The following is a 24,271-nucleotide window of genomic DNA, read 5'->3' on the forward strand; positions in this document are numbered from 1 at the left end:
GGTGTGTAAGAAGTAAAATAGGGTGTGTGGATATCACACCCCTATAAATAAAATTTAGAAAAGGGGGAGAGGGTGCCAATCAGAAAAGGAAGAAAGGAGGGGAAAGGAGGGAAGGGAGAAGGAAATAACCGGCCAAGATCGTTCGCTCTGCAATGGCCTGCAGTATACGAGAGCAATTCCACCCATACTTCACTCATCAGATCCCATTTCTTATCTTTCATCTTCTTCAACTCTTTGGCCAAGTTACACGCATCAAACAACACGGATTTACTTGCATCTCCTTTGACAGCAGCAGGTTTAACTTCGGATCCCCATTTGCAGGAAACGTCGGAAAACACAAGGAACGAAGACTGTTGGTATAGAGAAGCAGAAAATCCCTGAAAGCCATGCTTTTGCTTTCAGTAAAATAGCTCGCTTTGTTTTGAAAATGCAAGTCATTTTTTGGGAAGGTGGGGTTCCAGTGATGATCTCAGAGAAGAGAAGGGTCAAGTTTCCATCGGAATCTGCAGACATTTTTTGTGAAAACTGTTAGTGGGTGTTTTGATCTCAGTTTCAGACTCTCAACTGTCATCAATCCAACGGCAGCTGGAGGATACCGTTGCCTGTGTTTGCTCAAGATAACCTATAATATATATGGAAATAGCAATATGACAACAAAGCTTTCATAGCTCAGTTGGTTAGAGCACCCGTTTAGTAAGCGGGAGGTCTTGAGTTCAACTCTCAATGAAAGCAAATTCCAATGTTTTTTGCTCTTTTTTTATGTCTAGCTGCTTGCTGGGCTACATTAAAGCAAACTGAAGTTTGTAATGTGTCTCATGTTAACAATATACTAATTAATCTAATCTAAACCATGAAAAGGTGGATTCGAACCTGGTGATTATTTAACTTTTACTTACACATATGCATGACACAATTAATACAGTCAGAGCAAAAGAACAAACAGTTGACTGCTGTACTTAAGCATCCAAATACACAAGACATTACGATTTCCGCTTATTCAAAGTTCAAACACTTTTAATTAATCTAACTCATCCTGTTTTATCGATTAAACTGACCCAGTAATCACTGGTGACATGATTAATGTAGGAATCACATGGAAATATAGGCTCTTGCTGCCACACTTGAGAATCCAAACTTTGAAGCTCACCAAATGTGACATCAGATGCACAAACACTTTGCTCTGCAATCTGGCCTTTTTGATCGTCGAATTCCCAAACGGGAAAGTATACGCTCGATGAAGCTGAACAAGTTGCCTCCGACTTTAATGATGCTACCTTCGTAGCTTCATCAACAAGAAAGAGTTGTCCAGCTTCAGATAACTTGTTCTTGCTGGCTTCCTTGTCACCGGACCCTTTTGCTTCTTCGTGTACTGATTCAATCCCCGCCTTGAAGCGTTTTTTCATGTGGGTGTGCCAGTAATTCTTAATCTCATTGTCCGTTCTTCCGGGAAGCCTTGCTGCAATAGCAGACCATCTAGAAAGATAACAAACAAAAAATCTTTTAGGAAACTTGTCAGTTTCTTATGAAGCTGCAGAAGTTGCTTAAAAACGACGAATTATGCGTAAGGTCCGTTTGATAACCATTCTGTTTTCTTTCGTGTTGGTTAGATTTAAGTCCTTACCGGTTTCCTATTGCTTGATGCAACTCAAGTATGGTTTCCACTTCGTCTTTGCCGAAGTTCCCACGCTTAATATCCGGCCTTAGGTAATTCACCCAACGAAGTCTACAACTCTTCCCGGACCTGGCCAGACCTAAAACAAATGCAGAAGAAGAGTAGTCAGTTCGTTAAAAACGCTCGTGGTTGTCTGAAAGCTCTTTGTACCTTTCTAAAAGCAATCCCAAACGAGCGAGTACCCAATGATCAATGAAAATTTTGCTCAAATACGCATAAATATAGATAGAAAGATTAAGAAACTTCAAATTTGCTTCCTACCAGCTGGTTTAGGCATCCGACTCCAATTCCAAATTCCATATCTTTGAATGTAAGCTACCAACTTGTGATCCTCCTCAGGACTCCATGGACCCTTCTTCACAGCTACCGTCTTCTCACACCGCTGAGTCCTTTTCGCCATCTTCTATCTCCGATTCAGTGAGTTCTCTGCCGCCTCCGTACCCAATGTGCTTACGGTGTCGCACCGGGCAGACTGTTAGCGAGTGTGGATCATCTTAGGACAACAGAGTATGGCAAAGATCGAGGGGAAGAGGTATGCATAAAAGTATTTATGTAATCAATGTATCATATCGGTTAATTTGATATAAACAATACAAATAGCAAAGTCAATCATGTCATGATGATGTTGATCACACAATAAGTCGTACGTGTAAAAGGACGAGTATTTATAATTGGAGAAGAGATCCTCTTTGGATATTTTAAGGGGTCAAAGCAGGTGGGACATTGGATGAAAATTCAAAGGTCCGGATCACTTGGTCCGGTGACCTTGGTGGAAGAGATCTGAAGAGGATATCTTCTCATATAATTCAACACTCGTTAGCTTACTTTTAGTAAAGATCGTATTTACTTCATATTACAATTTGACACGTCTGCAAAAATAACTCATTAAGAACGCTCTAATTTTTTTATAAGACGATATTCTCAAATACTCTAGTGTACGATAAAATGGATTCAAACTTAAGGGTAATGGAGTAAACATATTGTCCTGGTCAATTGATGTAACCATGTTCCAAACAATACCATGACCTTTGCAGTTTTTTGAAGACCATGTAATATTTCAGTTTAGTTTTTAAGATGGAATACTGGTCAAAATTGTTGAGCTTTAAATTTCTTCAAGCATCTTTACATTTACATTTTGTACAAGATGACAACACAGTCCATCAAGTTTGAACTTCATATGTGAGTCCAATGAAAGGGATTGAGATCCTCTTCGGATCTCACATTTCAGAACTTGCAGATCGAACAATTCAAAGCATTCAATTTAAATTATACGGTCTCTATTAGCCAAGCTCATTGGTCTACCTGAGAAACAATCTCTCTCCAACGTTTGGGTATCTCTCCATCTCTTGAATGCCTCAGATTGGACAGTTCGTAGGTTCCAGAGAGAATCTCAAAACTAATTAAAGCACCGGGATTTTGATTACTACTTGCAAATAATCAACGTTAATACTATTCTAATACTATTTTAGTCTTACTAATATTATATAATACATTCTCTGCGTCCAAATTGTGTATAAGCTGGAGATCAAGAGGATGATCTATCATGATTCATGATGCTGCTGGCTTAATCAAATTAGGATTAATTAATCATTTGAGTAAGACTTTAGTGGCCATTAATTGATGACTAATTTCAACTTATTTGGATTGTGTATCACATGCTGCTATTGTTATGATTTTTTTCTCAATGTCCTTGATTAATTAATCATGTGATTATGCAGTATGGAGGACTAAGAGCATTCATGCACTCGATATCCCGAGTTCAATTTTCCTCTCAACTCGATATCTCAAGTTCATTTTTTTCTTTCCTTCAATATCGCTTGTATTGGGAAACATTAGCATCCACCATCAACTTCCTTGTATGCCATTTCTACTTTTTTATAGTTAGATACGCCTTCAATAGAACCGTCAATTTTTTGGGTTTCCTCTTGAGTTATATTTCAACAATTAGAACCGTCAAATTTTCCGTTATTTGAAACGTCTTTTTGAGTCTGCTCCAAGTTATATTTCACTGATTAGAACCGTCAATTTTCAAGTCCTCCATTTTGATATCACAATCACATCTTTAGTACATAAAAGTGGTTCAATTTGGAACAAGAATATATGTAATAAACAACATTACAACAAGCAAATCCAGAGAATGGGGGATCAATCTAAGAAACCCCAGCACATGTATGTACAATTACATTTTCACCATTATCCACCTGGATCAATGAAATCTTCTTCATAACGTAATTTACACCTTCCGCAGCTGAAAACATAGCAATTACAAGGTGGAGCAGGAATTTCAAGCAGCTCTACTTCACGATGGCGACCGCGGCACTCATGAATGTTAAACGTTTGCCTTCCCGATGGCACGACATAACAATCCTTCTCGCGGAGGAAATCAAATGGAAAGTCCGATTTCCAATCATAGCTGTGGCCACTTTCTGGAACGGCAAATGCCCAGCTTATTAAACTCGTGGATGTTCACAAGAATCTGTACTTTTCTACAAGCTGCAGGGGTCAGGGGATTTGATTGAGACAATCGGAGGCGGTTGTAGCTCAAAGAACGATTTTGCACCTTCTCCAAGGCTACCTATGTAAATCGTATCACCCCGACCATGCCAGGTACCATCTTGGACATTGTTCATCTCCAATGTTCTGGATTCCTGCTCACATTGTAAGAATACCATCAATAAGTTTCCGGAAATAAGAAGCTTAATCAAGGATTAAACCATATGTCTAGTTTAAACTTTTAGCAACTGTTTTGTAGGCATAGGATCCGGAAAGATGACCTGACATAATGCACAGCATGGGCAGATGAGATGGTAGATGCAATCATCCAAGGAACTATCACCACCCTGAAAATAACAGCATTGCCCGCAACAATGTTAACGCAATTCATGTAGAACCATGAAAGAAAACGAATAGAAGGCATGAATTAGAAAAACCATATATTCATGAAACAACTCATTACAATTGCAATGATGGAAAACATAGCAGTAACAGCACCCTCTCCACGAGAAGGGAATAGCAAACCGTTTACCGTACCTAACCCACATTTTCTGTATTTTCTACACCTAATGTACTTTTCTTCCTTGAAAAACCATTTACGTTATAAGACTTTAACATTGTTAATTGGAATTAGCAAGAGATAGCAATCAGGCAAATACTAATATTAGAAAGAAAAGAGAAACACCAGTTCAGGTAACAACATATATTACCGGTAGGTAAGAATCCGGACACAACGATAGACAAAGAGAGAAGGCTTACCCTGATGTTAAATTTCTTCTTCATCTGTGTTCGGAAGTACCCCAAATACGTTCCTAGTGAAATGGTGAAAGCAACCGCCAAATATAGAAAGCAGTGCTTCTTGGTGACAATGAAGGCAATGCAGTTGAGAAGGACAAGAACAACAAGAATCAAATGAAGAGCTCCCTGCGAAACAATATACCGAAACTCAGAATCTACCTAAAACAACCTTATTTACCCCAAAAATCCAAATCTTCGAATCAAAACGAGCTGAAAGTACACGGGTTGTTCAATAGTTTTCAATCTAAAACATCCTCAAATTCTCCTTTCCACAGCTAACATAAAAAAAAGCAATCACAAAAGGGATAGAATCACAAACCTGTAACGAACAAGGACCGAAACCAGCTCGTCTCATGTTCTTCCCAAATCTATAGCATGGGCAACTGCAAACATCAAAATACATTGCAAAGATTAGTCAACGAGTAGTCAAACTAAACAAGCAATTCAAATTCTCAACAAAAAAAAAGAAAAACACATTGACCCAATTAATTTCTTTGACTATTTTTGAATAATTCAACGACAGGCAGCAAATATGCATCTTCAGAAACAAAAAAGTCAAAAAAAATGAGAGATTTTGGCTCCCCAGTTATTCGAATTTTGAACAATATATAAACCAAAAACAAAAGGAATCGTCTTTATAGCAAAAATTAGAACTTTTTCTCGGGAAAACAAATTATGGGGAAATTTTCCGGGAATCCAAATAGGAAAAGAGGGAGAGAGGGATACGGACCAGAGGGATTCGAGCGCAACACGACGGTCATCGAAGCAATCTAGGACTTCACCTTCCCACATCCTGAAGACGCCACCCAAGTCCCCTGCGTCTCCGCCTTCCTCTACGTCGGGGAAGCTCTGGAGCTTGGCCGCCAGCTTTCCCTGGGTCTGCAGCGCCACCGTCGAGCAGAGCAGGTCGAAATCGACGACCGCCATTCCATTTCCCTCCAAAAGCCTCTCCTTTTCTTCCCCCTCCGCCTCCTCCGCTGCCTTCTTCAGTAGCACCGTCTCTTGCTTCTCCAAATCCCCCATTTTCCAAACCCCAAAACCAGAAGCGGAAGCTCTAGGGTTTCCTTCCTCCTCGCTGCTCCTCCGCTTTCTCTCTCCTCTCCTCCTCCTCCTTTTATGCGTATTCGCTTTTTGGTATTCAATGAACGTGATTCTCAGAAGCAATGACACGAAATTTATTTATTTAAATAGCAAAATAAATAACATTTAAATTATCTTTTTTGGGGTATTATTTTATTATTTATTTATAAATATGAACAAAGAATTTTTTTTAAATGTCATATGAACTTATACACCTTTTTTAATTTGTCATATAAACTAAAATATTAAGCAATTTGTCATATTAACCTTTTGAAATCATCAATTTGTCATCTTACTCTAATTTCGTTATGTTTTTTCATCCAAAATAAGTCATGTGATTCAAGGTTTTTTTTGTCATTTAATATCTTTTTACAAATTCTTTACTTTTCTTTAGTAAAACCCTTTTGTGTTCGAAGGTAATTATGCGGATCGTTGTGTTCGAACAGCGTATATGCATCTAAATCTCCATTTCCGACACCAATCCTCAACTGGTTTCTCATATTGCAGAGCCTGTATAAAATTTGATTTCATGACATACTAAACTGAACACTCTAAACTTATTTTGACGAATGCAACTTAATAGAAGTAAGTGAGGTGTTAAAATGATAGAAATAACCTTGAACACAAGTCTCGCACATGACTTATTTTAGATGAAAAACTTAACGGAGTCCGCGTGAGATGACAAATTGCTTAAAATTTTAGTTTATATGACATAGTAAAAAATAGGTACAAGTTCATATGACATTTCAAAAAATTTCCCTATGAATAATGAGAGAAATTATTCAATGTGTTGGTAACATGTCTCGATACACTAAGTGCTAAGATACAAGCAGTTAATTTTTTTTTCAAATATTCAACTATTTATATTATAACATTTGATATACTGAATGATATTCCAGACACATCAAAAAAATATTTTCTGAGTAATGGGAAGGTGGAGATGATAGTGACGATTGTCTGTTGGTGAGACGGGTGGGGGTTTTGTTGGCGCGCAAGGTAATAATTAGGCCACAATTTAGCAACGGCCTCCCTTTACTTATCACATTCTTTCAATTGAGCCCAAAACTTTTAATTTGATTGTGAACCTCAATCATTTAAAACATGTCAATTTGTCACATATTTTGTTATTTCTCAATTAAATAAGGATAAAAATAACTTTTAATTTAATGGAGAATTTGGACAGGGTTAAGATTGGGGACAAAGCGGCATGCTTTAAAGATTCGGAACACAAAATCAGATTGAAAGTCTTAAAAAAAATTAAAATAAGGTACTAAAAGATCATTCGTTTTCATCCATTTAGTGTAGATAATATCGTTTGTTAAAAAAAAAAAAAGATCATTCGTGATTGCTTCTTAAGAAAAGGTTTTGCTAAGCATATTTTTGTCACAAAGTAAGAGCTCGTTTGGATGTGCTTTTAAAATGACTGAAAGAGCTTTTAGAAAAAAAATATTTTTAGGTTTCAAAAGCACTTAAAGTGTTTTCTGCAAGAAGAATCAGTTATATGATTTCAGTCATTTTTACTAATGATTGGTTCTAAAAATATTTTTACTAAAAGCGCTTTCAGTCATTTCAAAAGCATATCCAAACGAACTCTAAAAAACTAAAACTAAATTTTTCTATCATATGTCATTTTAAAATTATTTTTGTCTACAAAGCTCATTTCTTTTCTTCTTACTCCCAACTTTTTTAGCGTATCCTGTATTATACGAAAAATCTACATTACTCCGGACTACCACTCATGTATACGGTGACAATGTTGATATCGTATTCAGGCAATTAAAATACTTTAATAATATCCAAGATTCCAATTATTTTGAGTTTGTTACACGATAATAATGTTATGATGCTCTAAAATAGTATTAATTTATTGACAGGAAGAGAAACTTAATCATGCAAAGAAAACGACAGCGGGCAAAGAAAATTGGGTTGCCGTTTAATGAAGTCGACATTATTAAAAAAACAGAGGGACGAGGCTGAATTATGGTTCAACATATTGGGTTAAGTCATTAGTGGGGATAATAATATTCTAAGATTAACAAATCAATCTTACTTCATCAGAAAGACAAATTATATAATTACTATGGATTAAAACGATGGATAAGGAATAAGGGTTGGTTTGGTATTGCTGTGTTTCAAAAAAAAATTGCTTCTGTTGTGCTATGAGAATAAGCAGCTGTGAAATAAAGCTGTAGAGTGTTTGGTAAACTTTTTTGTAAAAATACTTTTGAAAAAAAAAAACAGTATTATAGTGTTTGGTAAATTTTTATGTAAAACATATGTGAAAAAAGCCGGCTTTTCAAAGCTGGGTTTTGCAGCTTCTTGTTTTTTGTTTTTTTTCACCAAAAACTGTGAAAAAAAAACTGAAGCTGAATGTTTACCAGTTTTTTTTCAGAATCACCTCAATACAAAAACATGCCTAAGTCAAATAAGCAATAATGGAGAGTGAGAAAAGAATCAACACGGGTTAGCCTCAAGTGCCCGCGAGTGCTCGTCGACAGCGCCCACGGGACTGTGAGCTGTATTTGCGGCATTTCATGCATAATCCCTTGTGACTTAACCATGTGTTTTTTTAATAATTGGGGTTTATTAATGTAATGATTAATTAATTAACAGTGTTATGAATTGGACTACATTTGTATGATGTGATATGCATCTCGTGCGTGGGGACCGATAGTGCTGGCTCATTGCTGTATGGATTTAGTTTTAGATAAGCACGAGCTTTTGATCCATGTGGGCATCCCATTACAATATGCACGGGACTCATATATTATTATATAAAGAGATAAAAGTTCTTTTTTCTTTTTCTTTTTTTTTCAAATATCCTCCATTTGTGTAATAACATTTAACGTATGTGCCCGTGTTCTGGCATAATAAAAAATCTCTCGTTTCTTTGGTTCGTTACTATGTTAAACCGGAAAAAACTTTCCACGCACAAGAACGTTTATGTAACAATTGCACATGTAAAAGCGTGTAATAAGTTTTTGAATACCTTCACAATGATAACCTCAGGCAAGAAAGTATACATGTTGCAGAATAAAACATGATCAAGCAATGCATAGGCACAATCAACTTACACATACTGTCTACAAAATGATAAAAGCCACAACAAAAGAGAAGAATCTTTGGTGCAACTTCTCTTCTCTTTTCTTGAGGATGAACTTAGTGTGTATTACCATCACCGAACGGTAAAAGATCGAGGTTAAGTCTTCACGGCAGGCCTCACCAACCCTAATCCGGAACCGCTCCCCAAATGCTTAAAGTCTCTTGCTTCAAGATTATCATCGTGCCCTGCAAAGCCTGTTCCTCCTTTTGCCAAGTTCACCAAGTTCCTTTCCTTGCATCCCTTGCTGCAAACGAGGCAAACCTTATCTACAGCCATGAACCTATCGGCACATTTCTTACAAAAGACATGCCCGCATGAACTAAGGGCCACGAGCGACAGCGTGTTGGTCAAAGTAACCTTGCAGCTCGGACATATAAATGTCTTATCCAGAGATGATTTCTTCTTCTTCTCGTTATTGTCTTCTGTGTAGTACACAGAGAATAGGGACTTCAGCGTTAGTTTCTCATTTCCTTCCGGACAGACCGTGCTCGTAGAGGGAGCATCTACTTTAACAGGAGCTGCCGGTGTAGCAGAAGGCAGCCAAAAGGCTTTCATTGTCCGAAGAGCCTCCTCTTCATAAGAAGTGACCTTCACACTATTCGCCCCATGGAAACCTGTCTTATCTTGGCTCTGGTTTCTATCATTGTTTTGTGGAATTGCACCATGGTTTTGCTGATCAAAAGCCTCAAGCTCTCTAGCTTTCTGCTGCACAAGCCTATCTTCTTCCTCGTTCTTTTCTTGCTTCTGCTGAGCAGTATGTGCAGCTAGCTTTCTGCCAACAACAACAACAACAACAAAGCCTTTTCCCACTAAGTGGGGTCGGCTATATGAATCCTAGAACGTCATTGCGCTTGGTTTTGTGTCATGTCCTCCGTTAGATCCAAGTACTCAAGTCTTTTCTTAGGGTCTCTTCCAAAGTTTTCCTAGGTCTTCATCTACCCCTTCGGCCCTGAACCTCTGTCCTGTAGTCACATTTTCGAACCGGAGCGTCAGTAGGCCTTCTTTGCACATGTCCAAACCACCGGAACCGATTTTCTCTCATATTTCCTTCAATTTTGGCTACTCCTACTTTACCTCGGATAACCTCATTCCCAATCTTATCCTTTCTCGTGTGCCCATACATCCCACGAAGCATCCTCATCTCCGCTACACCCATTTTGTGTACGTTGATGCTTCACTGCCCAACATTCTGTGCCATACAACATCGCTGGCCTTATTGCCGTCCTATAAAATTTTCCCTTGAGCTTCAGTGGCCTACGACGGTCACACAACACGCCGGATGCACTCTTACACTTCATCCATCCAGCTTGTATTCTATGGTTGAGATCTCCATCTAATTCTCCGTTCTCTTGCAAGATAGATCCTAGGTAGCGAAAACGGTCACTTTTTGTGATCTTCGCTAGATTGCTCCGGTCATTAGTGTGGATAAGTATATAAATGGATAGAGATAGGAAAGCAAACACAAGATGTACGTGGTTCACCCAGATTGGCTACGTCCACGGAATAGAGGAGTTCTCATTAATTGTGAAGGGTTTACACAAAAGCAAACACAAGATGTACGTGGTTCACCCAGATTGGCTACGTCCACGGAATAGAGGAGTTCTCATTAATTGTGAAGGGTTTACACAAGTACATAGGTTCAAGCTCTCCTTTAGTGAGTACAAGTGAATGATTTAGTACAAATGACATTAGGAAATATTGTGGGAGAATGATCTCGTAGCCACGAAACTTCTAAGTACCGGAGTGTGGTATCGTCTTGACTTGCCTTATCTGTCTCATAGGTAGATGTGGCATCTTCTCTGGAAGTACTCTTCCTCCATCCAGGGGTGGTATCTGTAACTGGTGGAGATGCACAAGGTAATGTATCAATTTCACTTGAAGCTTACTTGTAGTTTCATGCTTGGTCAAGCGCGATACAAACCATGTAGTAGGAGTCCCCCAAGTCGCCGAGCTAGGGGATCTGCTGAAAGAGGTGACAGACAAGGTAAGCAATCAGAGCTCCGGCTGATTGTTCACATTCTCCCTATCTTGCAGGCAGCATGAAGGATAAAGAGAAGAAAAATGAGGAGAGATGATATGGGATACTTTTGCTTTTGAAGAAGTAACTTTCCACAGGCTTATTCTTGAACTGGGCTGGAGGGTTTTCTGGTTTCCTCCAGAGTATAAGGCCGACTGAAGAATTTGAGGGTCAAAACAAGTCCATCAAATCTAGAGTACGTTCGACCCTGCTGATATGGGATACTTTTGCTTTTGACAGAGTAGTGGATGTATCGGCACGTGTGCTGTTACGCTTGTCTCCACATGCTTCCTTGTATCCTTCTCACTTGCCCTATTTGTTCCTCAGGCAGATGCGGTATCTTCCCTGGAAGCATAAGATGTTGAAGATGAGTACTCGAGAGCAATGCCAGGTAAGTAATCAGGTAAGGGGTTCCAGGCAGTCAGTTCCTGGCTGGAAGCTTGATTCCAAGTGCTGACTGATTGCTCTCTTTCTCCTTGTCTTGCAGGTAAGAACAAGGCCAAAGGAAAAGACAGGGAAAAAGCATGATATGGGATACTCTTGCTTTTAACCCTGCTGATATGAGATATTCTTGCTCTAGTATAGCTTGTTTACAGAGGTATTATCGGGGGGAAAGAAAGCTGAATATTTCGAAAGGCTTCGTTGGGAGTGCCCTCTCAGATAAGAGAAAGGGTTGAGCATTTTTGCAGGTCTGCCTGTCCGTTAGGGATGGAGGTCGACATATATAGGAGTCTCCCTAACATCAAGTAATAATGTTATTCCTTTACCCTGCTTGGTTATAGCACGGTAGTGGGAGCTGCCAGCTTCACATGTTTTAACTCTGTCAGAGCACTTTGAAAAAGTGGTCTGTGGTATCTGGAAAGCTGATGTTGCGTGTGAAGATTACAGACAAGCTTTATCCAAGGAGATCCAGCTCTTGAAGTTGGGAAAGTGGTGCCTCTTCGATTTTCGAACAAGCAATCCTGTCGGGGATCTGGCTCTCGAGATTCGAAGAACGATGCCTCTTCGATTTTTGAGAAAGCAATCCTGCTGGGGGTCTGGCTCTCGAGATTCGGAGAGCGGTGTCTCTTCGATTTTTGAGAAAGTAATCATGTTGGGAGTCTGGCTCTCGAGATTCGGAGGGCAGTGCCTCTTCGATTTTGGAGCAAGCAATCTTGTTGGGAGTGTTTTCTCGAATGTGAGTAAAGGTTGGACGTGTTTGCTAGTCTACCTTGCCACGAAGCACAGAGGTTGACACACAGGGACTTTCCAATTATCCAGCAGTGGTATTGTTCCTTTACCCTCTCTTCGATTTTTGAGAAAGTAATCATGTTGGGAGTCTGGCTCTCGAGATTCGGAGGGCGGTGCCTCTTCGATTTTGGAGCAAGCAATCTTGTTGGGAGTGTTTTCTCGAATGTGAGTAAAGGTTGGGCCTGTTTGCTAGTCTACCTTGCCACGAAGCACAAAGGTTGACACACAGGGACTTTCCAATTATCCAGCAGTGGTACTGTTCCTTTACCCTCTCTTCGATTTTTGAGAAAGTAATCATGTTGGGAGTCTGGCTCTCGAGATTCGGAGGGCGGTGCCTCTTCGATTTTGGAGCAAGCAATCTTGTTGGGAGTGTTTTCTCGAATGTGAGTACAGGTTGGGCATGTTTGCTAGTCTACCTTGCCATGAAGCACAGAGGTTGACACACCGGGACTTTCCAATTATCCAGCAGTGGTACTGTTCCTTTACCCTTGTGGGTAATAATATGGTAGCTAGACCTTCAAAATTTATGTGTTTAAACTTTGTTAGTGTTGTTTCTTTGCAATTCTTTTACCCTTCTTGGTCATTGCGATGTAGTGGGAGCTGCAAGCTTCACGTGTCTCAACTTTGTCAGAGAACTTTGGCAAAGTTATCTGTGGTACCCATGAGCTACTGTTGCGTGTGGGAAGTGGGTGATTGAACAGTACGATTCATGTGCTTTCTACTTCGTTAGAAATCTTCGACAGAATGCCCATAATTTCCGCAAAGCTGAGTGTGCGTGTGACAGGTGCTGACAAGGCTGGAAAAGTAGGTGCCTCTTCGATTTCTGAGATCGGCCCTCGTGGTCTCTGAGCATCCCATCTTTTGAGAAAGCAAGCCTCTTCGATTTTTGAGATTGGCCTTCGTGGTCTTTGAGCAGCCCAGCTTTTGAGAAAGCAAACGCCTCTTCGATTTCTGAGATCGACCCTCGTGGTCTCTGAGCAGCCCAGCTTTTGAGAAAGCAAACGCCTCTTCGATTTCTGAGCAGGCGCCTCTTCGATTTCTGAAGCTTCGTCGAGTGCAGATTTTTATAGGGGCTGACATTAAGTTCCAAAGCACACTTGACTATCCACCAGTAAAAGCTCCATTCTTGCACTTCTAAGATCTTGATTTGTCCGACCTCTTCTCTCTTCAACACCTTTGAAAATGTCTGGCCCCTCCGACCGTCGTTTTGACTTGAACCTTGTTGAAGAGGCAGCCCCGCCTTCTCCAGACAACATATGGCGCCCATCCTTCGTCTCCCCTACTGGTCCTCTTACCGTTGGGGATTCCGTGATGAAGAATGATATGACCGCTGCGGTAGTGGCCAGGAACCTTCTCACTCCCAAAGATAACAGACTACTTTCCAAACGGTCTGATGAGTTGGCTGTTAAGGATTCTCTGGCTCTCAGTGTTCAGTGTGCAGGTTCTGTGTCTAATATGGCCCAACGCCTATTTGCTCGAACCCGCCAAGTTGAATCATTGGCGGCTGAAGTGATGAGTCTCAAACAGGAGATTAGAGGGCTCAAGCATGAGAATAAACAGTTGCACCGGCTCGCACATGACTATGCTACAAACATGAAGAGGAAGCTTGACCAGATGAAGGAATCTGATGGTCAGGTTTTACTTGATCATCAGAGATTTGTAGGTTTGTTCCAAAGGCATTTATTGCCTTCGTCTTCTGAGGCTGTACCGCGTAATGAAGCTCCAAATGATCAACCTCTGATGCCTCCTCCTTCTAGGGTTTTGTCCAGTACTGAGGCTCCGAATGATCCTCCTCCGGTGCCTTCTCTTTCTGGGGCTCTACCGACTGCGGAGACTTCTCCTAAGCAACCTTTGTGAAGGCTCCCTCTTGTTTGTTTATTTTGACTCAAGTATATGTACATATTTGTAACTTATCGGGGATATCAATAAATAAGCTTTCCTTCATTTCAACGTATTGTGTTAAATACACCAAAGCCTTCTTCGCTAAGTTCTTTGAATTTTCTTTTGTTGAAGCTTGTATGTTGAAGCTTTGTGAGTGGAGCATATAGGTTGAGGTAGTGTTCCCTTAATTTCCCGAGTGAGGAAAACTTCTTGGTTGGAGACTTGGAAAATCCAAGTCACTGAGTGGGATCGGCTATATGAATCTTAGAACGCCATTGTGTTCTGTCCTGTGTCATGTCCTCCGTTAGATCCAAGTACTCTAAGTCTTTTCTTAGGGTCTCTTCCAAAGTTTTCCTAGGTCTTCCTCTGCCCCTTCGGCCCTGAACCTCTGTCCCATAGTCGCATCTTCTAATCGGAGCGTCAGTAGGCCTTCTTTGCACATGTCCAAACCACCGTAACCGATTTTCTCTCATCTTTCCTTCAATTTCGGCTACTCCTACTTTACCCCGGATATCCTCATTCCTAATCTTATCCTTTCTCGTGTGCCCACACATCCAACGAAGCATCCTCATCTCCGCTACACCCATTTTGTGTACGTGTTGATGCTTCACCGCCCAACATTCTGTGCCATACAGCATCGCCGGCCTTATTGCCGTCCTATAAAATTTTCCCTTGAGCTTCAGTGGCATACGGCGGTCACACAACACGCCGGATGCACTCTTCCACTTCATCCATCCAGCTTGTATTCTATGGTTGAGATCTCCATCTAATTCTCCGTTCTTTTGCAAGATAGATCCTAGGTAACGAAAACGGTCGCTCTTTGGTATTTCTTGATCTCCGATCCTCACCCCTAACTCGTTTTGGCCTCCATTTGCACTGAACTTGCACTCCATATATTCTGTCTTTGATCGGCTTAGGCGAAGACCTTTAGATTCCAACACTTCTCTCCAAAGGTTAAGCTTTGCATTTACCCCTTCCTGAGTTTCATCTATCAACACTATATCGTCTGCGAAAAGCATACACCAAGGAATATCACCTTGAATATGTCCTGTTAACTCATCCATTACCAACGCAAAAAGGTAAGGACTTAAGGATGAGCCTTGATGTAATCCTACAGTTATGGGAAAGCTTTCGGTTTGTCCTTCATGAGTTCTTACGGCAGTCTTTGCTCCTTCATACATATCCTGTATAGCTTGGATATATGCTACTCGTACTCCTTTCTTCTCTAAAATCCTCCAAAGAATGTCTCTTGGGACCCTATCATACGCTTTTTCCAAATCTATAAAGACCATGTGTAAATCCTTTTTCCCATCTCTATATCTTTCCATCAATCTTCGTAAGAGATAGATTGCCTCCATGGTTGAGCGCCCTGGCATGAACTCGAATTGGTTGTCCGAAACCCGTGTCTCTTGCCTCGATCTATGCTCAATGACTCTCTCCCAGAGCTTCATTGTATGACTCATTAGCTTAATACCCCTATAGTTCATGCAATTTTGTACATCGCCCTTATTCTTGTAGATAGGCACCAAAGTGCTCATTCGCCACTCATTCGGCATCTTCTTCGTTTTCAAAATCCTATTGAAAAGGTTAGTGAGCCATGTTATACCTGTCTCTCCCAAAACTTTCCACACTTCGATTGGTATATCGTCTGGGCCTACTGCTTTTCTATGCTTCATCTTCTTCAAAGCTACACCCACTTCTTCCTTCCGGATTCTACGATAAAAAGAGTAGTTTCTACACTCTTCTGAGTTACTCAACTCCCCTAAAGAAGCACTCCTTTCATGTCCTTCATTGAAAAGATTATGAAAATAACCTTTCCATCTGTCTTTAACCGCGTTCTCTGTAGCAAGAACCTTTCCATCCTCATCCTTGATGCACCTCACTTGGTTTAGGTCCCTTGTCTTCTTGTCCCTTGCTCTAGCTAGTTTATAGATATCCAACTCTCCTTCTTTGGTATCTAGTCGCTTATACATATCGTCATAAGCCGCTAACTTAGCTTCTCTCACAGCTTTCTTCGCCTCTTGCTTCGCTTTTCTATACCTTTCACCATTTTCATCGGTCCTATCCTTGTATAAGGCTTTACAACATTCCTTCTTAGCCTTCACCTTTGCTTGTACCTCCTCATTCCACCACCAAGATTCCTTTTGGTGTGGGGCAAAGCCCTTGGACTCTCCTAATACCTCTTTTGCTACTTTTCGGATACAACTAGCCATGGAATCCCACATTTGGTTAGCTTCCCCCTCTCTATCCCACACACACTGGGTGATTACTTTCTCTTTGAAAATGACTTGTTTTTCTTCTTTTAGATTCCACCATCTAGTCCTTGGGCACTTCCAAGTCTTGTTCTTTTTTCTCACTCTTTTGATATGTACATCCATCACCAACAAGCGATGTTGATTAGCCACGCTCTCTCCTGGTATAACTTTGCAATCCTTACAAGTTATACGATCCCCTTTCCTCATTAGAAGAAAATCTATTTGTGTTTTTGACGACCCACTCTTGTAGGTGATCACATGTTCTTCTCTCTTCTTAAAGAAGGTGTTGGCTAAGAAGAGATCATATGCCATTGCAAAATCCAAGATAGCTTCCCCATCCTCGTTTCTCTCCCCAAAACCATGGCCACCATGAAAACCTCCATAGTTGCCTGTCTCCCTGCCCACGTGTCCATTTAAATCTCCTCCTATAAATAACTTCTCTGTCTAAGCAATTCCTTGCACCAAGTCTCCAAGGTCTTCCCAAAATTTCTCCTTCGAACTCGTATCCAACCCTACTTGAGGTGCGTACGCACTAATCACATTGATAAGTTCTTGTCCTATTACAATCTTGATTGCCATGATTCTATCTCCAACCCTCTTGACATCTACAACATTTTGTGTCAAGGTCTTGTCCACGATGATGCCAACACCGTTTCTCGTTCTATTTGTGCCCGAATACCATAGTTTAAACCCTGAGTTTTCTAGATCCTTTGCCTTACGACCAACCCACTTAGTTTCTTGTAGGCACATAATATTTATCCTTCTCCTCACCATAACTTCTACTACTTCCATAGATTTTCCCGTCAAGGTTCCTATATTCCACGTTCCTAAACGCATTTTGCTCTCTTGAACTCTACCCTTCTGTCCTAGCTTCTTCACCCTTCCCCGTCTAATAGGATCAAAGTACTTCTTTTGTGTGTCCCGTGTAAAGTTGATAGGAGCATATACTCCCAAACAACTTTGAGTGGAGTCGTTCGAAAAGAAGTTTCTATAGCCCCCTTGCTCATTTAACACTGCATCCGGGTGCCGATGGAGATACAGCGACCCTTGCTCACTTATCACTGTGCTCAGGCCACACAGCGCGCCACTTACGGGTGACGCCCTAGCTTTAGCGCGATTTCGTTCTGGATTCATTTTCATAAGGATTCGACGTGATCATGGAGTGCCGGCTGTCGACTACCTGACGCCCTCCCCCTCCTCCTTTATCCGGGCTTGGGACCGGCAATGTAAGATAAACTTACACGGCGGAGTTATATTTAATTATACTATTATATATAAAAAATGAAGAGTATAATCATACTTACTATTTTATCTTGTCTAATATGATTTATGTTATACATACCAAAATGGCTACAAATATCGCAAAATTTCACAATAAATATTGAATGGTGGATGCACAAAAGTTTGAAAACTTTCATTTCGTAGTCTTGCAAAATGTAGGAGATCCGAAATATGTTCCGAAAATTCCGAGATAAAACCAATTCTGAAAACTCCAATAAATTCCAATAATCCAAAATTCCAAAATTCCAAAATTGGAGCTAATATTTGATTCCGAAACTTTTTTGGATTGGGAATGGAATTCATCTTTCCGATCCTATCTAACCGAAAAATGGGGAAAACTTTAAGGACCAAAATGATATCCTGACAAGTAACTCCAGCTAACACAACAAATGATACTGAATGATTCATGCAAAGACAATTTCTTAAAAGAATTCTTTTTATTAATCACGATTATGTGTGCGCAGATAAGAGTAGTGTGCGCAGATATGAAGTGAACAACATACCTCCACCACTCGGTACCCACAATGCTTTGCAGCTATATGTGCAAGTGTAGTCTTCCCAAGCCCTGGAGGGCCACAAAGTAAAAGGATCTTTTGTTCTGGGGGACTGGTAGACCTTGACTTATTCCACAACTCTGGAATGCTTTTTGAATTAGCACTTTCATCATTCATATCCTTAAAATGCATATTTTTTTCATTATTCCATCCTCTGTTATTCCTTGAAACCTTTGAATCAAAAAGTTTGTGGTGTTGAGTGATAGAAGAAACACCTTAAGCACAAACCATATAAGTAACAGAATTTCTAGATATATAATACACCTTGGTGAAATTTTACTCAAGATCTACTGAAAGGAAATAAAACCAAAAGGCATCATCAAGCTGGGCAAAACTCACATCTTCCATAGGAAGCCTCGTGGAAACCAAAAAACATCAAGAACAGGCAACTACAAAGCTAACAACCAGCAGAAGGTTGCATTTGCTATAACCACGCTTAAATGCTTAAAATTAGTTTTACAGTCCCAAAATTGGCTCCGTTATACAAATAACTGGATTCATAGTCCACTTTCTCTTGAAGTCTCCCAAGGAGTCACAAAACCAATAGACTCTAGGGAATTACACTAAATCTATGAACCAGATTCCCCAGTATAAAGCAATCCCATTCAGTAATGAGAATATAAAACTATACCACCAACCAAGTATATAAAGAAGAGCTATATAAGGATTATGTTAGTCAAGAGGGGACAAGGTGTTGGGTTTTTACCCATGCGTCCAGGGTTTGAAACTCCCCCTCCCCTAAATTGCTGTATTAGTTTCAAACTCTCCCCCTCCCCCTAATAATAGTAAACTTTTTAAAATAAAATAAACAACAGTCAAGAGGGGATCTCAAGGAACCAAAACTACACCATTTCAATTAAATTAAAATAGTTCGTATTTCTCCGAACCTCTTTAATCCCTTCGAAGAAAACCCCGTTGAAGTAGTAAACAATAGTAACAAAAACATCACATTCTGATGTGACAACAAAACAGACTCAAGCATATTAGGAAAAAACTTTCGTCACCTAAAAATATGGACTAGAGAGACATACCACACGGCAGGGCAGAACGTAATTCAAATGGGATACCCTATGGCAACCTCCAAGACGGGTCCTATAACTTATGCCTTAACAAAGCAAGCTTGTTTCTGAAGGGATTCAATGCCAATGAAAAAACAAATACAGATGGCACTGAACTTATGATCCCCAAGCAAAATCCCACTTTCGAAATTTGCGATTCAATGCAGTACGGGGGTTTTTCAAAAGATATTAGTGTTCTCTATGCATTTCAAGTTGGTTTATTTCACAACCAAGTACCTTCCACTTTGTTAAAGCTGAAATCTTTCGGTCTCGGGTACCCCCTAACACTCATATCATCTAGAAACCTAAATCTCCGACTCCAAAGCTCTTAGCCACTTCAAAATCTCAATCCAACAGAAAAACCAAGCAATTCAACACATCAAAAGTCAAATTCACAGGAAAAAAAGACACCAAATTGGACTGGACAAATAACAATCAAAATTGCGCGCAAACAGAGAGTTCGAGAAAGAGGGAGAAGCGGCATACTTACCTATGGATATCCTTCTTCTGAGAAAGCAAGCACTCGAGAATGCATTCCTTGCAAAAGACGTGGCCTTTCTGGCAGCACATGGGGTCGATGAAGGGTTTCAGGCAGAGGCAGCAGGCGTCGAAGGGCTTGATGGAGTCCCTGCCCAACCGCTCCCTCTGGGTTCCATAGCCGAGCTTCTTCTTCTCGTCGTAGGTGAAGAAAGCGAGGTCGTTGTTGTTCTTCGAGTGCCTCTGCGGCATCTTTTCTCAGCGGATGATTGGGAATTTGGATTAAAATCCAACTCTTCTGATCGTGGATTCTGGGATTTTCGATTTGAGAATTTGGGGAGGGAGATGCAAAAGCAGCCCTAATCAATTTGGGGGAACACTTGAAATCGGATTTGGATTTTGGAGTTTTATTAGCACCGCCATTTGAAACGACATGTCGCGCACGTTAGCGTAGCTCAAATTGTCATTTTATTATTTGTCTTTTTAGGTAAAATAGTTACTGACATAAGTTTTCATTTTAATTTTTGTGATTTAAAATAGTTACTGAGTCTAATATAAATTATTTTGGTCTCTTCGTAATAAAAAATTAGTTTTTTTGTAAATATTTTTCATTAAATAAGAATAAAATAATAAAAATACTTTCAATTTTGGTCATTATCTCTATTAATTAATAAAACATTAATTGTCAATCAAAATTCTATAAAATTACAAGTTTAACCCTTTAATTAAAACATAATATGAATAAGAAATATGGGGCAGAAATGTAATTTCACACAATCAAATTTTGCTATTTTTTTTTTCAAAGCATCACCCCCATGTAATCATAACATATCTATAATTATAAAAAATAATTAAAAAAAAATTATCACACACTTTGTGTGTGCCCATATGCTAGTGATTGATTGATGGTGGACAAACTTAAAGATCATTTTTATTGATTTCAAATCTCAAACATCAAAATGACGAGTTATGTCAATCTCATATACTATTGTTTAAAAAAAAACCTTGTTATTTTAGGTTATTTGAAGAAAAAAATGTAAAATTCAATAAATAAATCCCCAAAAAAAGAAGATAAAAGTATATTATTTTATTTTTGAACCATAATTTAATTGGCCTTAAGACCTTTAGTTAAAAAAAAAATTGCCTTAAGACCTAATTGACAAAAAGCACAGTTAAAAAATTACCCAAAATGGAAGTATAAAACGATATAATTTCTCTTTCTTCTTTCCTGAAAACATTTGCGACCTCCACACACTCTCTCTCTACTCAAAAGAAACCACCTGAATCCTTTTGCCGTCTTTCTTTCCAAATATTCCAATCAACTCCCCATGGCTTCTCCCCGAAAGAGCCCGTTATCAGAACCCGGAGATCGCCAGTCCGCCGCTGCAATCGTAGTCCAACCGTCGTCCCCTCGCTACCCTCCGAGCGGGACGCCCACCTCCGGAGCCCAGCGCCGAATCGGGATCGCCGTCGATCTCAGCGACGAGAGCGCCTTCGCCGTCAAATGGGCCGTCCAGAACTACCTCCGCCCTGGCGATGCTGTCATCCTCCTCCACGTCCGCCCCACTAGCGTCCTCTACGGCGCCGACTGGGGCGCCACCGACGTCTCCATCCCCGAAGACCAGGAGTCCCAGCAGAAGCTCGAGGACGATTTCGATAATTTCACCGTCACCAAGGCCAACGACCTCGCCAGGCCGCTCGAGGAGGCCAGGACGCCGTACAAGATCCACATAGTCAAGGACCACGACATGAAGGAGCGGTTGTGCTTGGAGGTCGAGAGGCTCGGCCTCAGCGCCGTCGTGATGGGCAGCCGGGGATTCGGGGCTTCGAAGCGGACCTCCAAGGCCAGGCTCGGCAGTGTCAGTGACTACTGTGTGCACCACTGCGTCTGTCCTGTTATCGTCGTGAGGTTCTCCGATGACAAGGATGATGAAAACGACGCTGAAAAGCAAGGTAAATTGGACTGCCCCGTCGTGCCTGAGGAGGAGCCGGAGTTTCATGACGCTTTGGATAAAGGTTTGAACTTTAAGCTCTCTCGCTCTGCTATTCTTCTTTAATTCTCGATTATTAACATCATTTGTTGTTATCCTGCTTTAAATCCATCAAATTTCATGGTTAGTATTAGTACCGTAGTTCTGCGTTTGATTGGGATTAGCTTTGGATTAATGTCTGATTAAAGATTCGTGCTTCGAGAGTATCTTTGGATTAATTTTTTATTAGTTGTTAATCCTGCTTCAAATCCATCAAATTTACTACTTTCTTCATTCAATTTCTTTTCAACCTGAGTATGTTTGATGATGATATGCTCTAGTATGTTAAAGTTCTTGCTTTCCGAATTTTGTTTACTCAAGCGGTCCAATTCTTTAAGGCTCCATCTAAGCCAGTGCAAATCCACAAGTTGACAAAGTTGTCTGTTTCCTTTGTTTTATCTCTTGTACCGAAAACATTGCATTCAGGAACAAGAGACGTCATAAAAGCCTTCTTTGTCATGTCGGGGTTAATTAGATGGTTTCCTTTTCTTTTTCTTTTTGTCATTCTTTCCGAAGTAACATATTTGTTTAGTACGTAATACACGTAAGTAGGTGGCAGTTTATTTTCCGAGAGTGATAAGTTGTAGTAGTTAAACACCTGGGTGGATGTGAGGCAAGGGCATGATCCACTTGCTTGTCGCTTTTCATTTTTCTGATTTAAATGTAATCCACAAATAATGGCTTCATCATTAACATTCTCCTTTAGATTTTGAGACATCAAGTTTAAGGCCGTTTCAGCATTCATTGTCTAGTTTTAGCACCAGTTGAACCTTTAAAGGCTTGAAGTACACGCATTTGACTTCTAGTAAAATATAGCAACTAGGTATTCGGAGTCTCAAGTTTTCATTTGACTTCTAGTGCATCTGTATTCCTAGAGCATTTTCTTGGTGGTGGAATTTTAAGTCCATGTTGAACTATGTTGGTTGCATGGGACCTTATTGGGATCACGTTATAAATGATGTTTCATGGCATCAAACATTAGTTTCTTTTTTTGTTGGTATATTGAAATATCAGTATAGGTCGGTTGCACAAACATTAGTTTTGATGGTATTTATACTTTTGAAACAAACTAAAGTTTTGCGACCAACATTCCTAATAATATATACCCAAAAAGAAGGGGAAAAAACACATGCATTAATAGGAGAAACCAGTGTTTTTTATAGGAGCATCCTTGGCAGTGCTTCATGTTTTCAATGTGGATCCCTACTACCATTCTTGATAAATATTCAGGCAAATAAAAATGGCAGATTGTAACTACTAGTTGTGATGTCATGTTACGTGGGCTTGTATGCATTGTATCCTTGCTAGTGTTCGGCGTTTTCAATGTGGATCCTAACTACCATTCTTTCAATCGTTGTGCTGCTAAGTGTGTGGTATACATTGTACTATCTGAAACCTGCTTTATTAGAAGTTTCTTCTAGTGGAAACTGAGGATTTAAGAACACTGAACGAAAAGCGTTTCATGATGATTTTAGGCATCTTGATTGAACGTGCAGTCCACATTGTCAGTCGGCTGGATGAGTTTCATATAGTAGGTTGTTTCTTCAGAATACTGATGGCCATGTGGTATTGAATTATCTGGTGAAATGTTTCTTCGTGCTCATTACCGTGCAGAAGGATTAAGTCAACTCAGTGTTCAATAGTAATCTGGAAATTCATCCTTTATTTGTTGGCATTTATCCTCGAACCAATTGTTTTGGACCAACTATGCGTGAGTAGCAAGCCCATGTGTTGTTTATAAGTTCATTTCGTTAGAGCTTTTACCGTACATTTTATATGGTTTACCTTGTAATGATTTGAGTCTCTCTCACTCTCTCTCAATACTTTGGTTGAAAATTGATACCGAATTTATGCCTTGCAGACGCAGATAAGGCGCGCTGAACAACAGATGGAGATGCTGGACGAGCTTTCAGATGATGTTGATCAAATACTCCTGGTTCGTGTGTAATCATGTTGTATGAAAAAGTGTGGCAGTACTATTGAGTCTCTGTTTTTAATTTCTTTTATTCCGGTCTGTGGCGGCTACCTGAATCTACTGATCGTTGTTTCAACCACCTTTTCACTGCCTTCCATGTTTATGAAGCTCCGGGATGATGAATAATGGATGGATTGTCTTTGTTGTTCCTTCCAGTTTTCTGCACATACAAAGCCTGCACTTTCATCTTTTAGTATTCGTGATTCAAAATATTCGAAAGGGTAAATGTTTGGGCCTTTGGGGGTTTTATAAGGTAAATGCGGTTTAAGGCCCATACCTGAGGACCTCCACTGACCCAAGGGCCCAATCTTTCCTTAGGGTTTAGGGTAGGTTCTAACAGGGTGATAATCCTCGTATTAGTATCTCT

The 24,271-nt window shown here is 40.1% G+C and overlaps 4 protein-coding genes and 1 non-coding gene across 5 annotated transcripts; 2 read left to right on the forward strand and 3 right to left on the reverse strand.

The window, feature by feature from the left end:
- Nucleotides 1-658: 658 nt before the first annotated feature.
- Nucleotides 659-732, forward strand: TRNAT-AGU (transfer RNA threonine (anticodon AGU)). The gene has a single exon. It is a non-coding gene; the product is annotated as a tRNA-Thr (tRNA).
- A 211-nt stretch (nt 733-943) lies between these two features.
- Nucleotides 944-2,159, reverse strand: LOC103412495 (myb-related protein Myb4-like). Its single transcript, NM_001328789.1, is given in 3 exon segments — nt 944-1,473; nt 1,622-1,751; nt 1,934-2,159. Coding segments are annotated over 3 exon segments (714 nt in total). The 5' UTR covers nt 2,073-2,159; the 3' UTR covers nt 944-1,028.
- A 1,538-nt stretch (nt 2,160-3,697) lies between these two features.
- LOC103446616 (protein PLANT CADMIUM RESISTANCE 12-like) lies at nt 3,698-6,136 on the reverse strand. Its single transcript, XM_008385754.4, has 5 exons — nt 5,694-6,136; nt 5,283-5,346; nt 4,925-5,089; nt 4,447-4,512; nt 3,698-4,320 (listed from the first exon to the last, which is right to left on the reverse strand). The coding sequence occupies exons 1-5, from the start codon at nt 5,984-5,986 to the stop codon at nt 4,159-4,161; spliced, it is 750 nt and encodes a 249-aa protein (XP_008383976.1). The 5' UTR covers nt 5,987-6,136; the 3' UTR covers nt 3,698-4,158.
- A 2,872-nt stretch (nt 6,137-9,008) lies between these two features.
- Nucleotides 9,009-20,290, reverse strand: LOC103446612 (E3 ubiquitin-protein ligase CSU1-like). The gene is made up of 2 exons (XM_008385750.4): nt 19,913-20,290; nt 9,009-9,918 (listed from the first exon to the last, which is right to left on the reverse strand). Exons 1-2 carry the CDS (start codon nt 20,149-20,151, stop codon nt 9,243-9,245), a joined length of 915 nt encoding a protein of 304 aa, XP_008383972.2. The 5' UTR covers nt 20,152-20,290; the 3' UTR covers nt 9,009-9,242.
- An 818-nt stretch (nt 20,291-21,108) lies between these two features.
- LOC103446613 (universal stress protein PHOS32-like) lies at nt 21,109-24,053 on the forward strand. The gene is made up of 2 exons (XM_008385751.4): nt 21,109-21,915; nt 23,791-24,053. Exons 1-2 carry the CDS (start codon nt 21,228-21,230, stop codon nt 23,808-23,810), a joined length of 708 nt encoding a protein of 235 aa, XP_008383973.2. The 5' UTR covers nt 21,109-21,227; the 3' UTR covers nt 23,811-24,053.
- Nucleotides 24,054-24,271: the final 218 nt, after the last annotated feature.

The sequence above is a fragment of the Malus domestica genome, chromosome 10 (assembly GCF_042453785.1).
Source record: "Malus domestica chromosome 10, GDT2T_hap1".
In the NCBI taxonomy this organism is placed as follows: domain Eukaryota; kingdom Viridiplantae; phylum Streptophyta; class Magnoliopsida; order Rosales; family Rosaceae; genus Malus; species Malus domestica.

Excerpts from the sequence above, each read along its gene's own strand:
- LOC103446616 (XM_008385754.4), bottom strand. The coding sequence starts at position 5,986 with ATGGGGGATTTGGAGAAGCAAGAGACGGTGCTACTGAAGAAGGCAGCG. Across the intron at positions 5,347-5,693 it reads GTTGCGCTCGAATCCCTCTG|TTGCCCATGCTATAGATTTG; the intron begins GTCCGTATCCCT and ends TGATGTTTGCAG. Across the intron at positions 4,513-4,924 it reads AGAAGAAATTTAACATCAGG|GGTGGTGATAGTTCCTTGGA; the intron begins GTAAGCCTTCTC and ends TGTTATTTTCAG.
- LOC103446612 (XM_008385750.4), bottom strand. The coding sequence starts at position 20,151 with ATGCCGCAGAGGCACTCGAAGAACAACAACGACCTCGCTTTCTTCACC. Across the intron at positions 9,919-19,912 it reads CAGAAGAAGGATATCCATAG|AAAGCTAGCTGCACATACTG; the intron begins GTAAGTATGCCG and ends TGTTGTTGGCAG.
- LOC103446613 (XM_008385751.4), top strand. The coding sequence starts at position 21,228 with ATGGCTTCTCCCCGAAAGAGCCCGTTATCAGAACCCGGAGATCGCCAG. Across the intron at positions 21,916-23,790 it reads TCATGACGCTTTGGATAAAG|ACGCAGATAAGGCGCGCTGA; the intron begins GTTTGAACTTTA and ends TATGCCTTGCAG.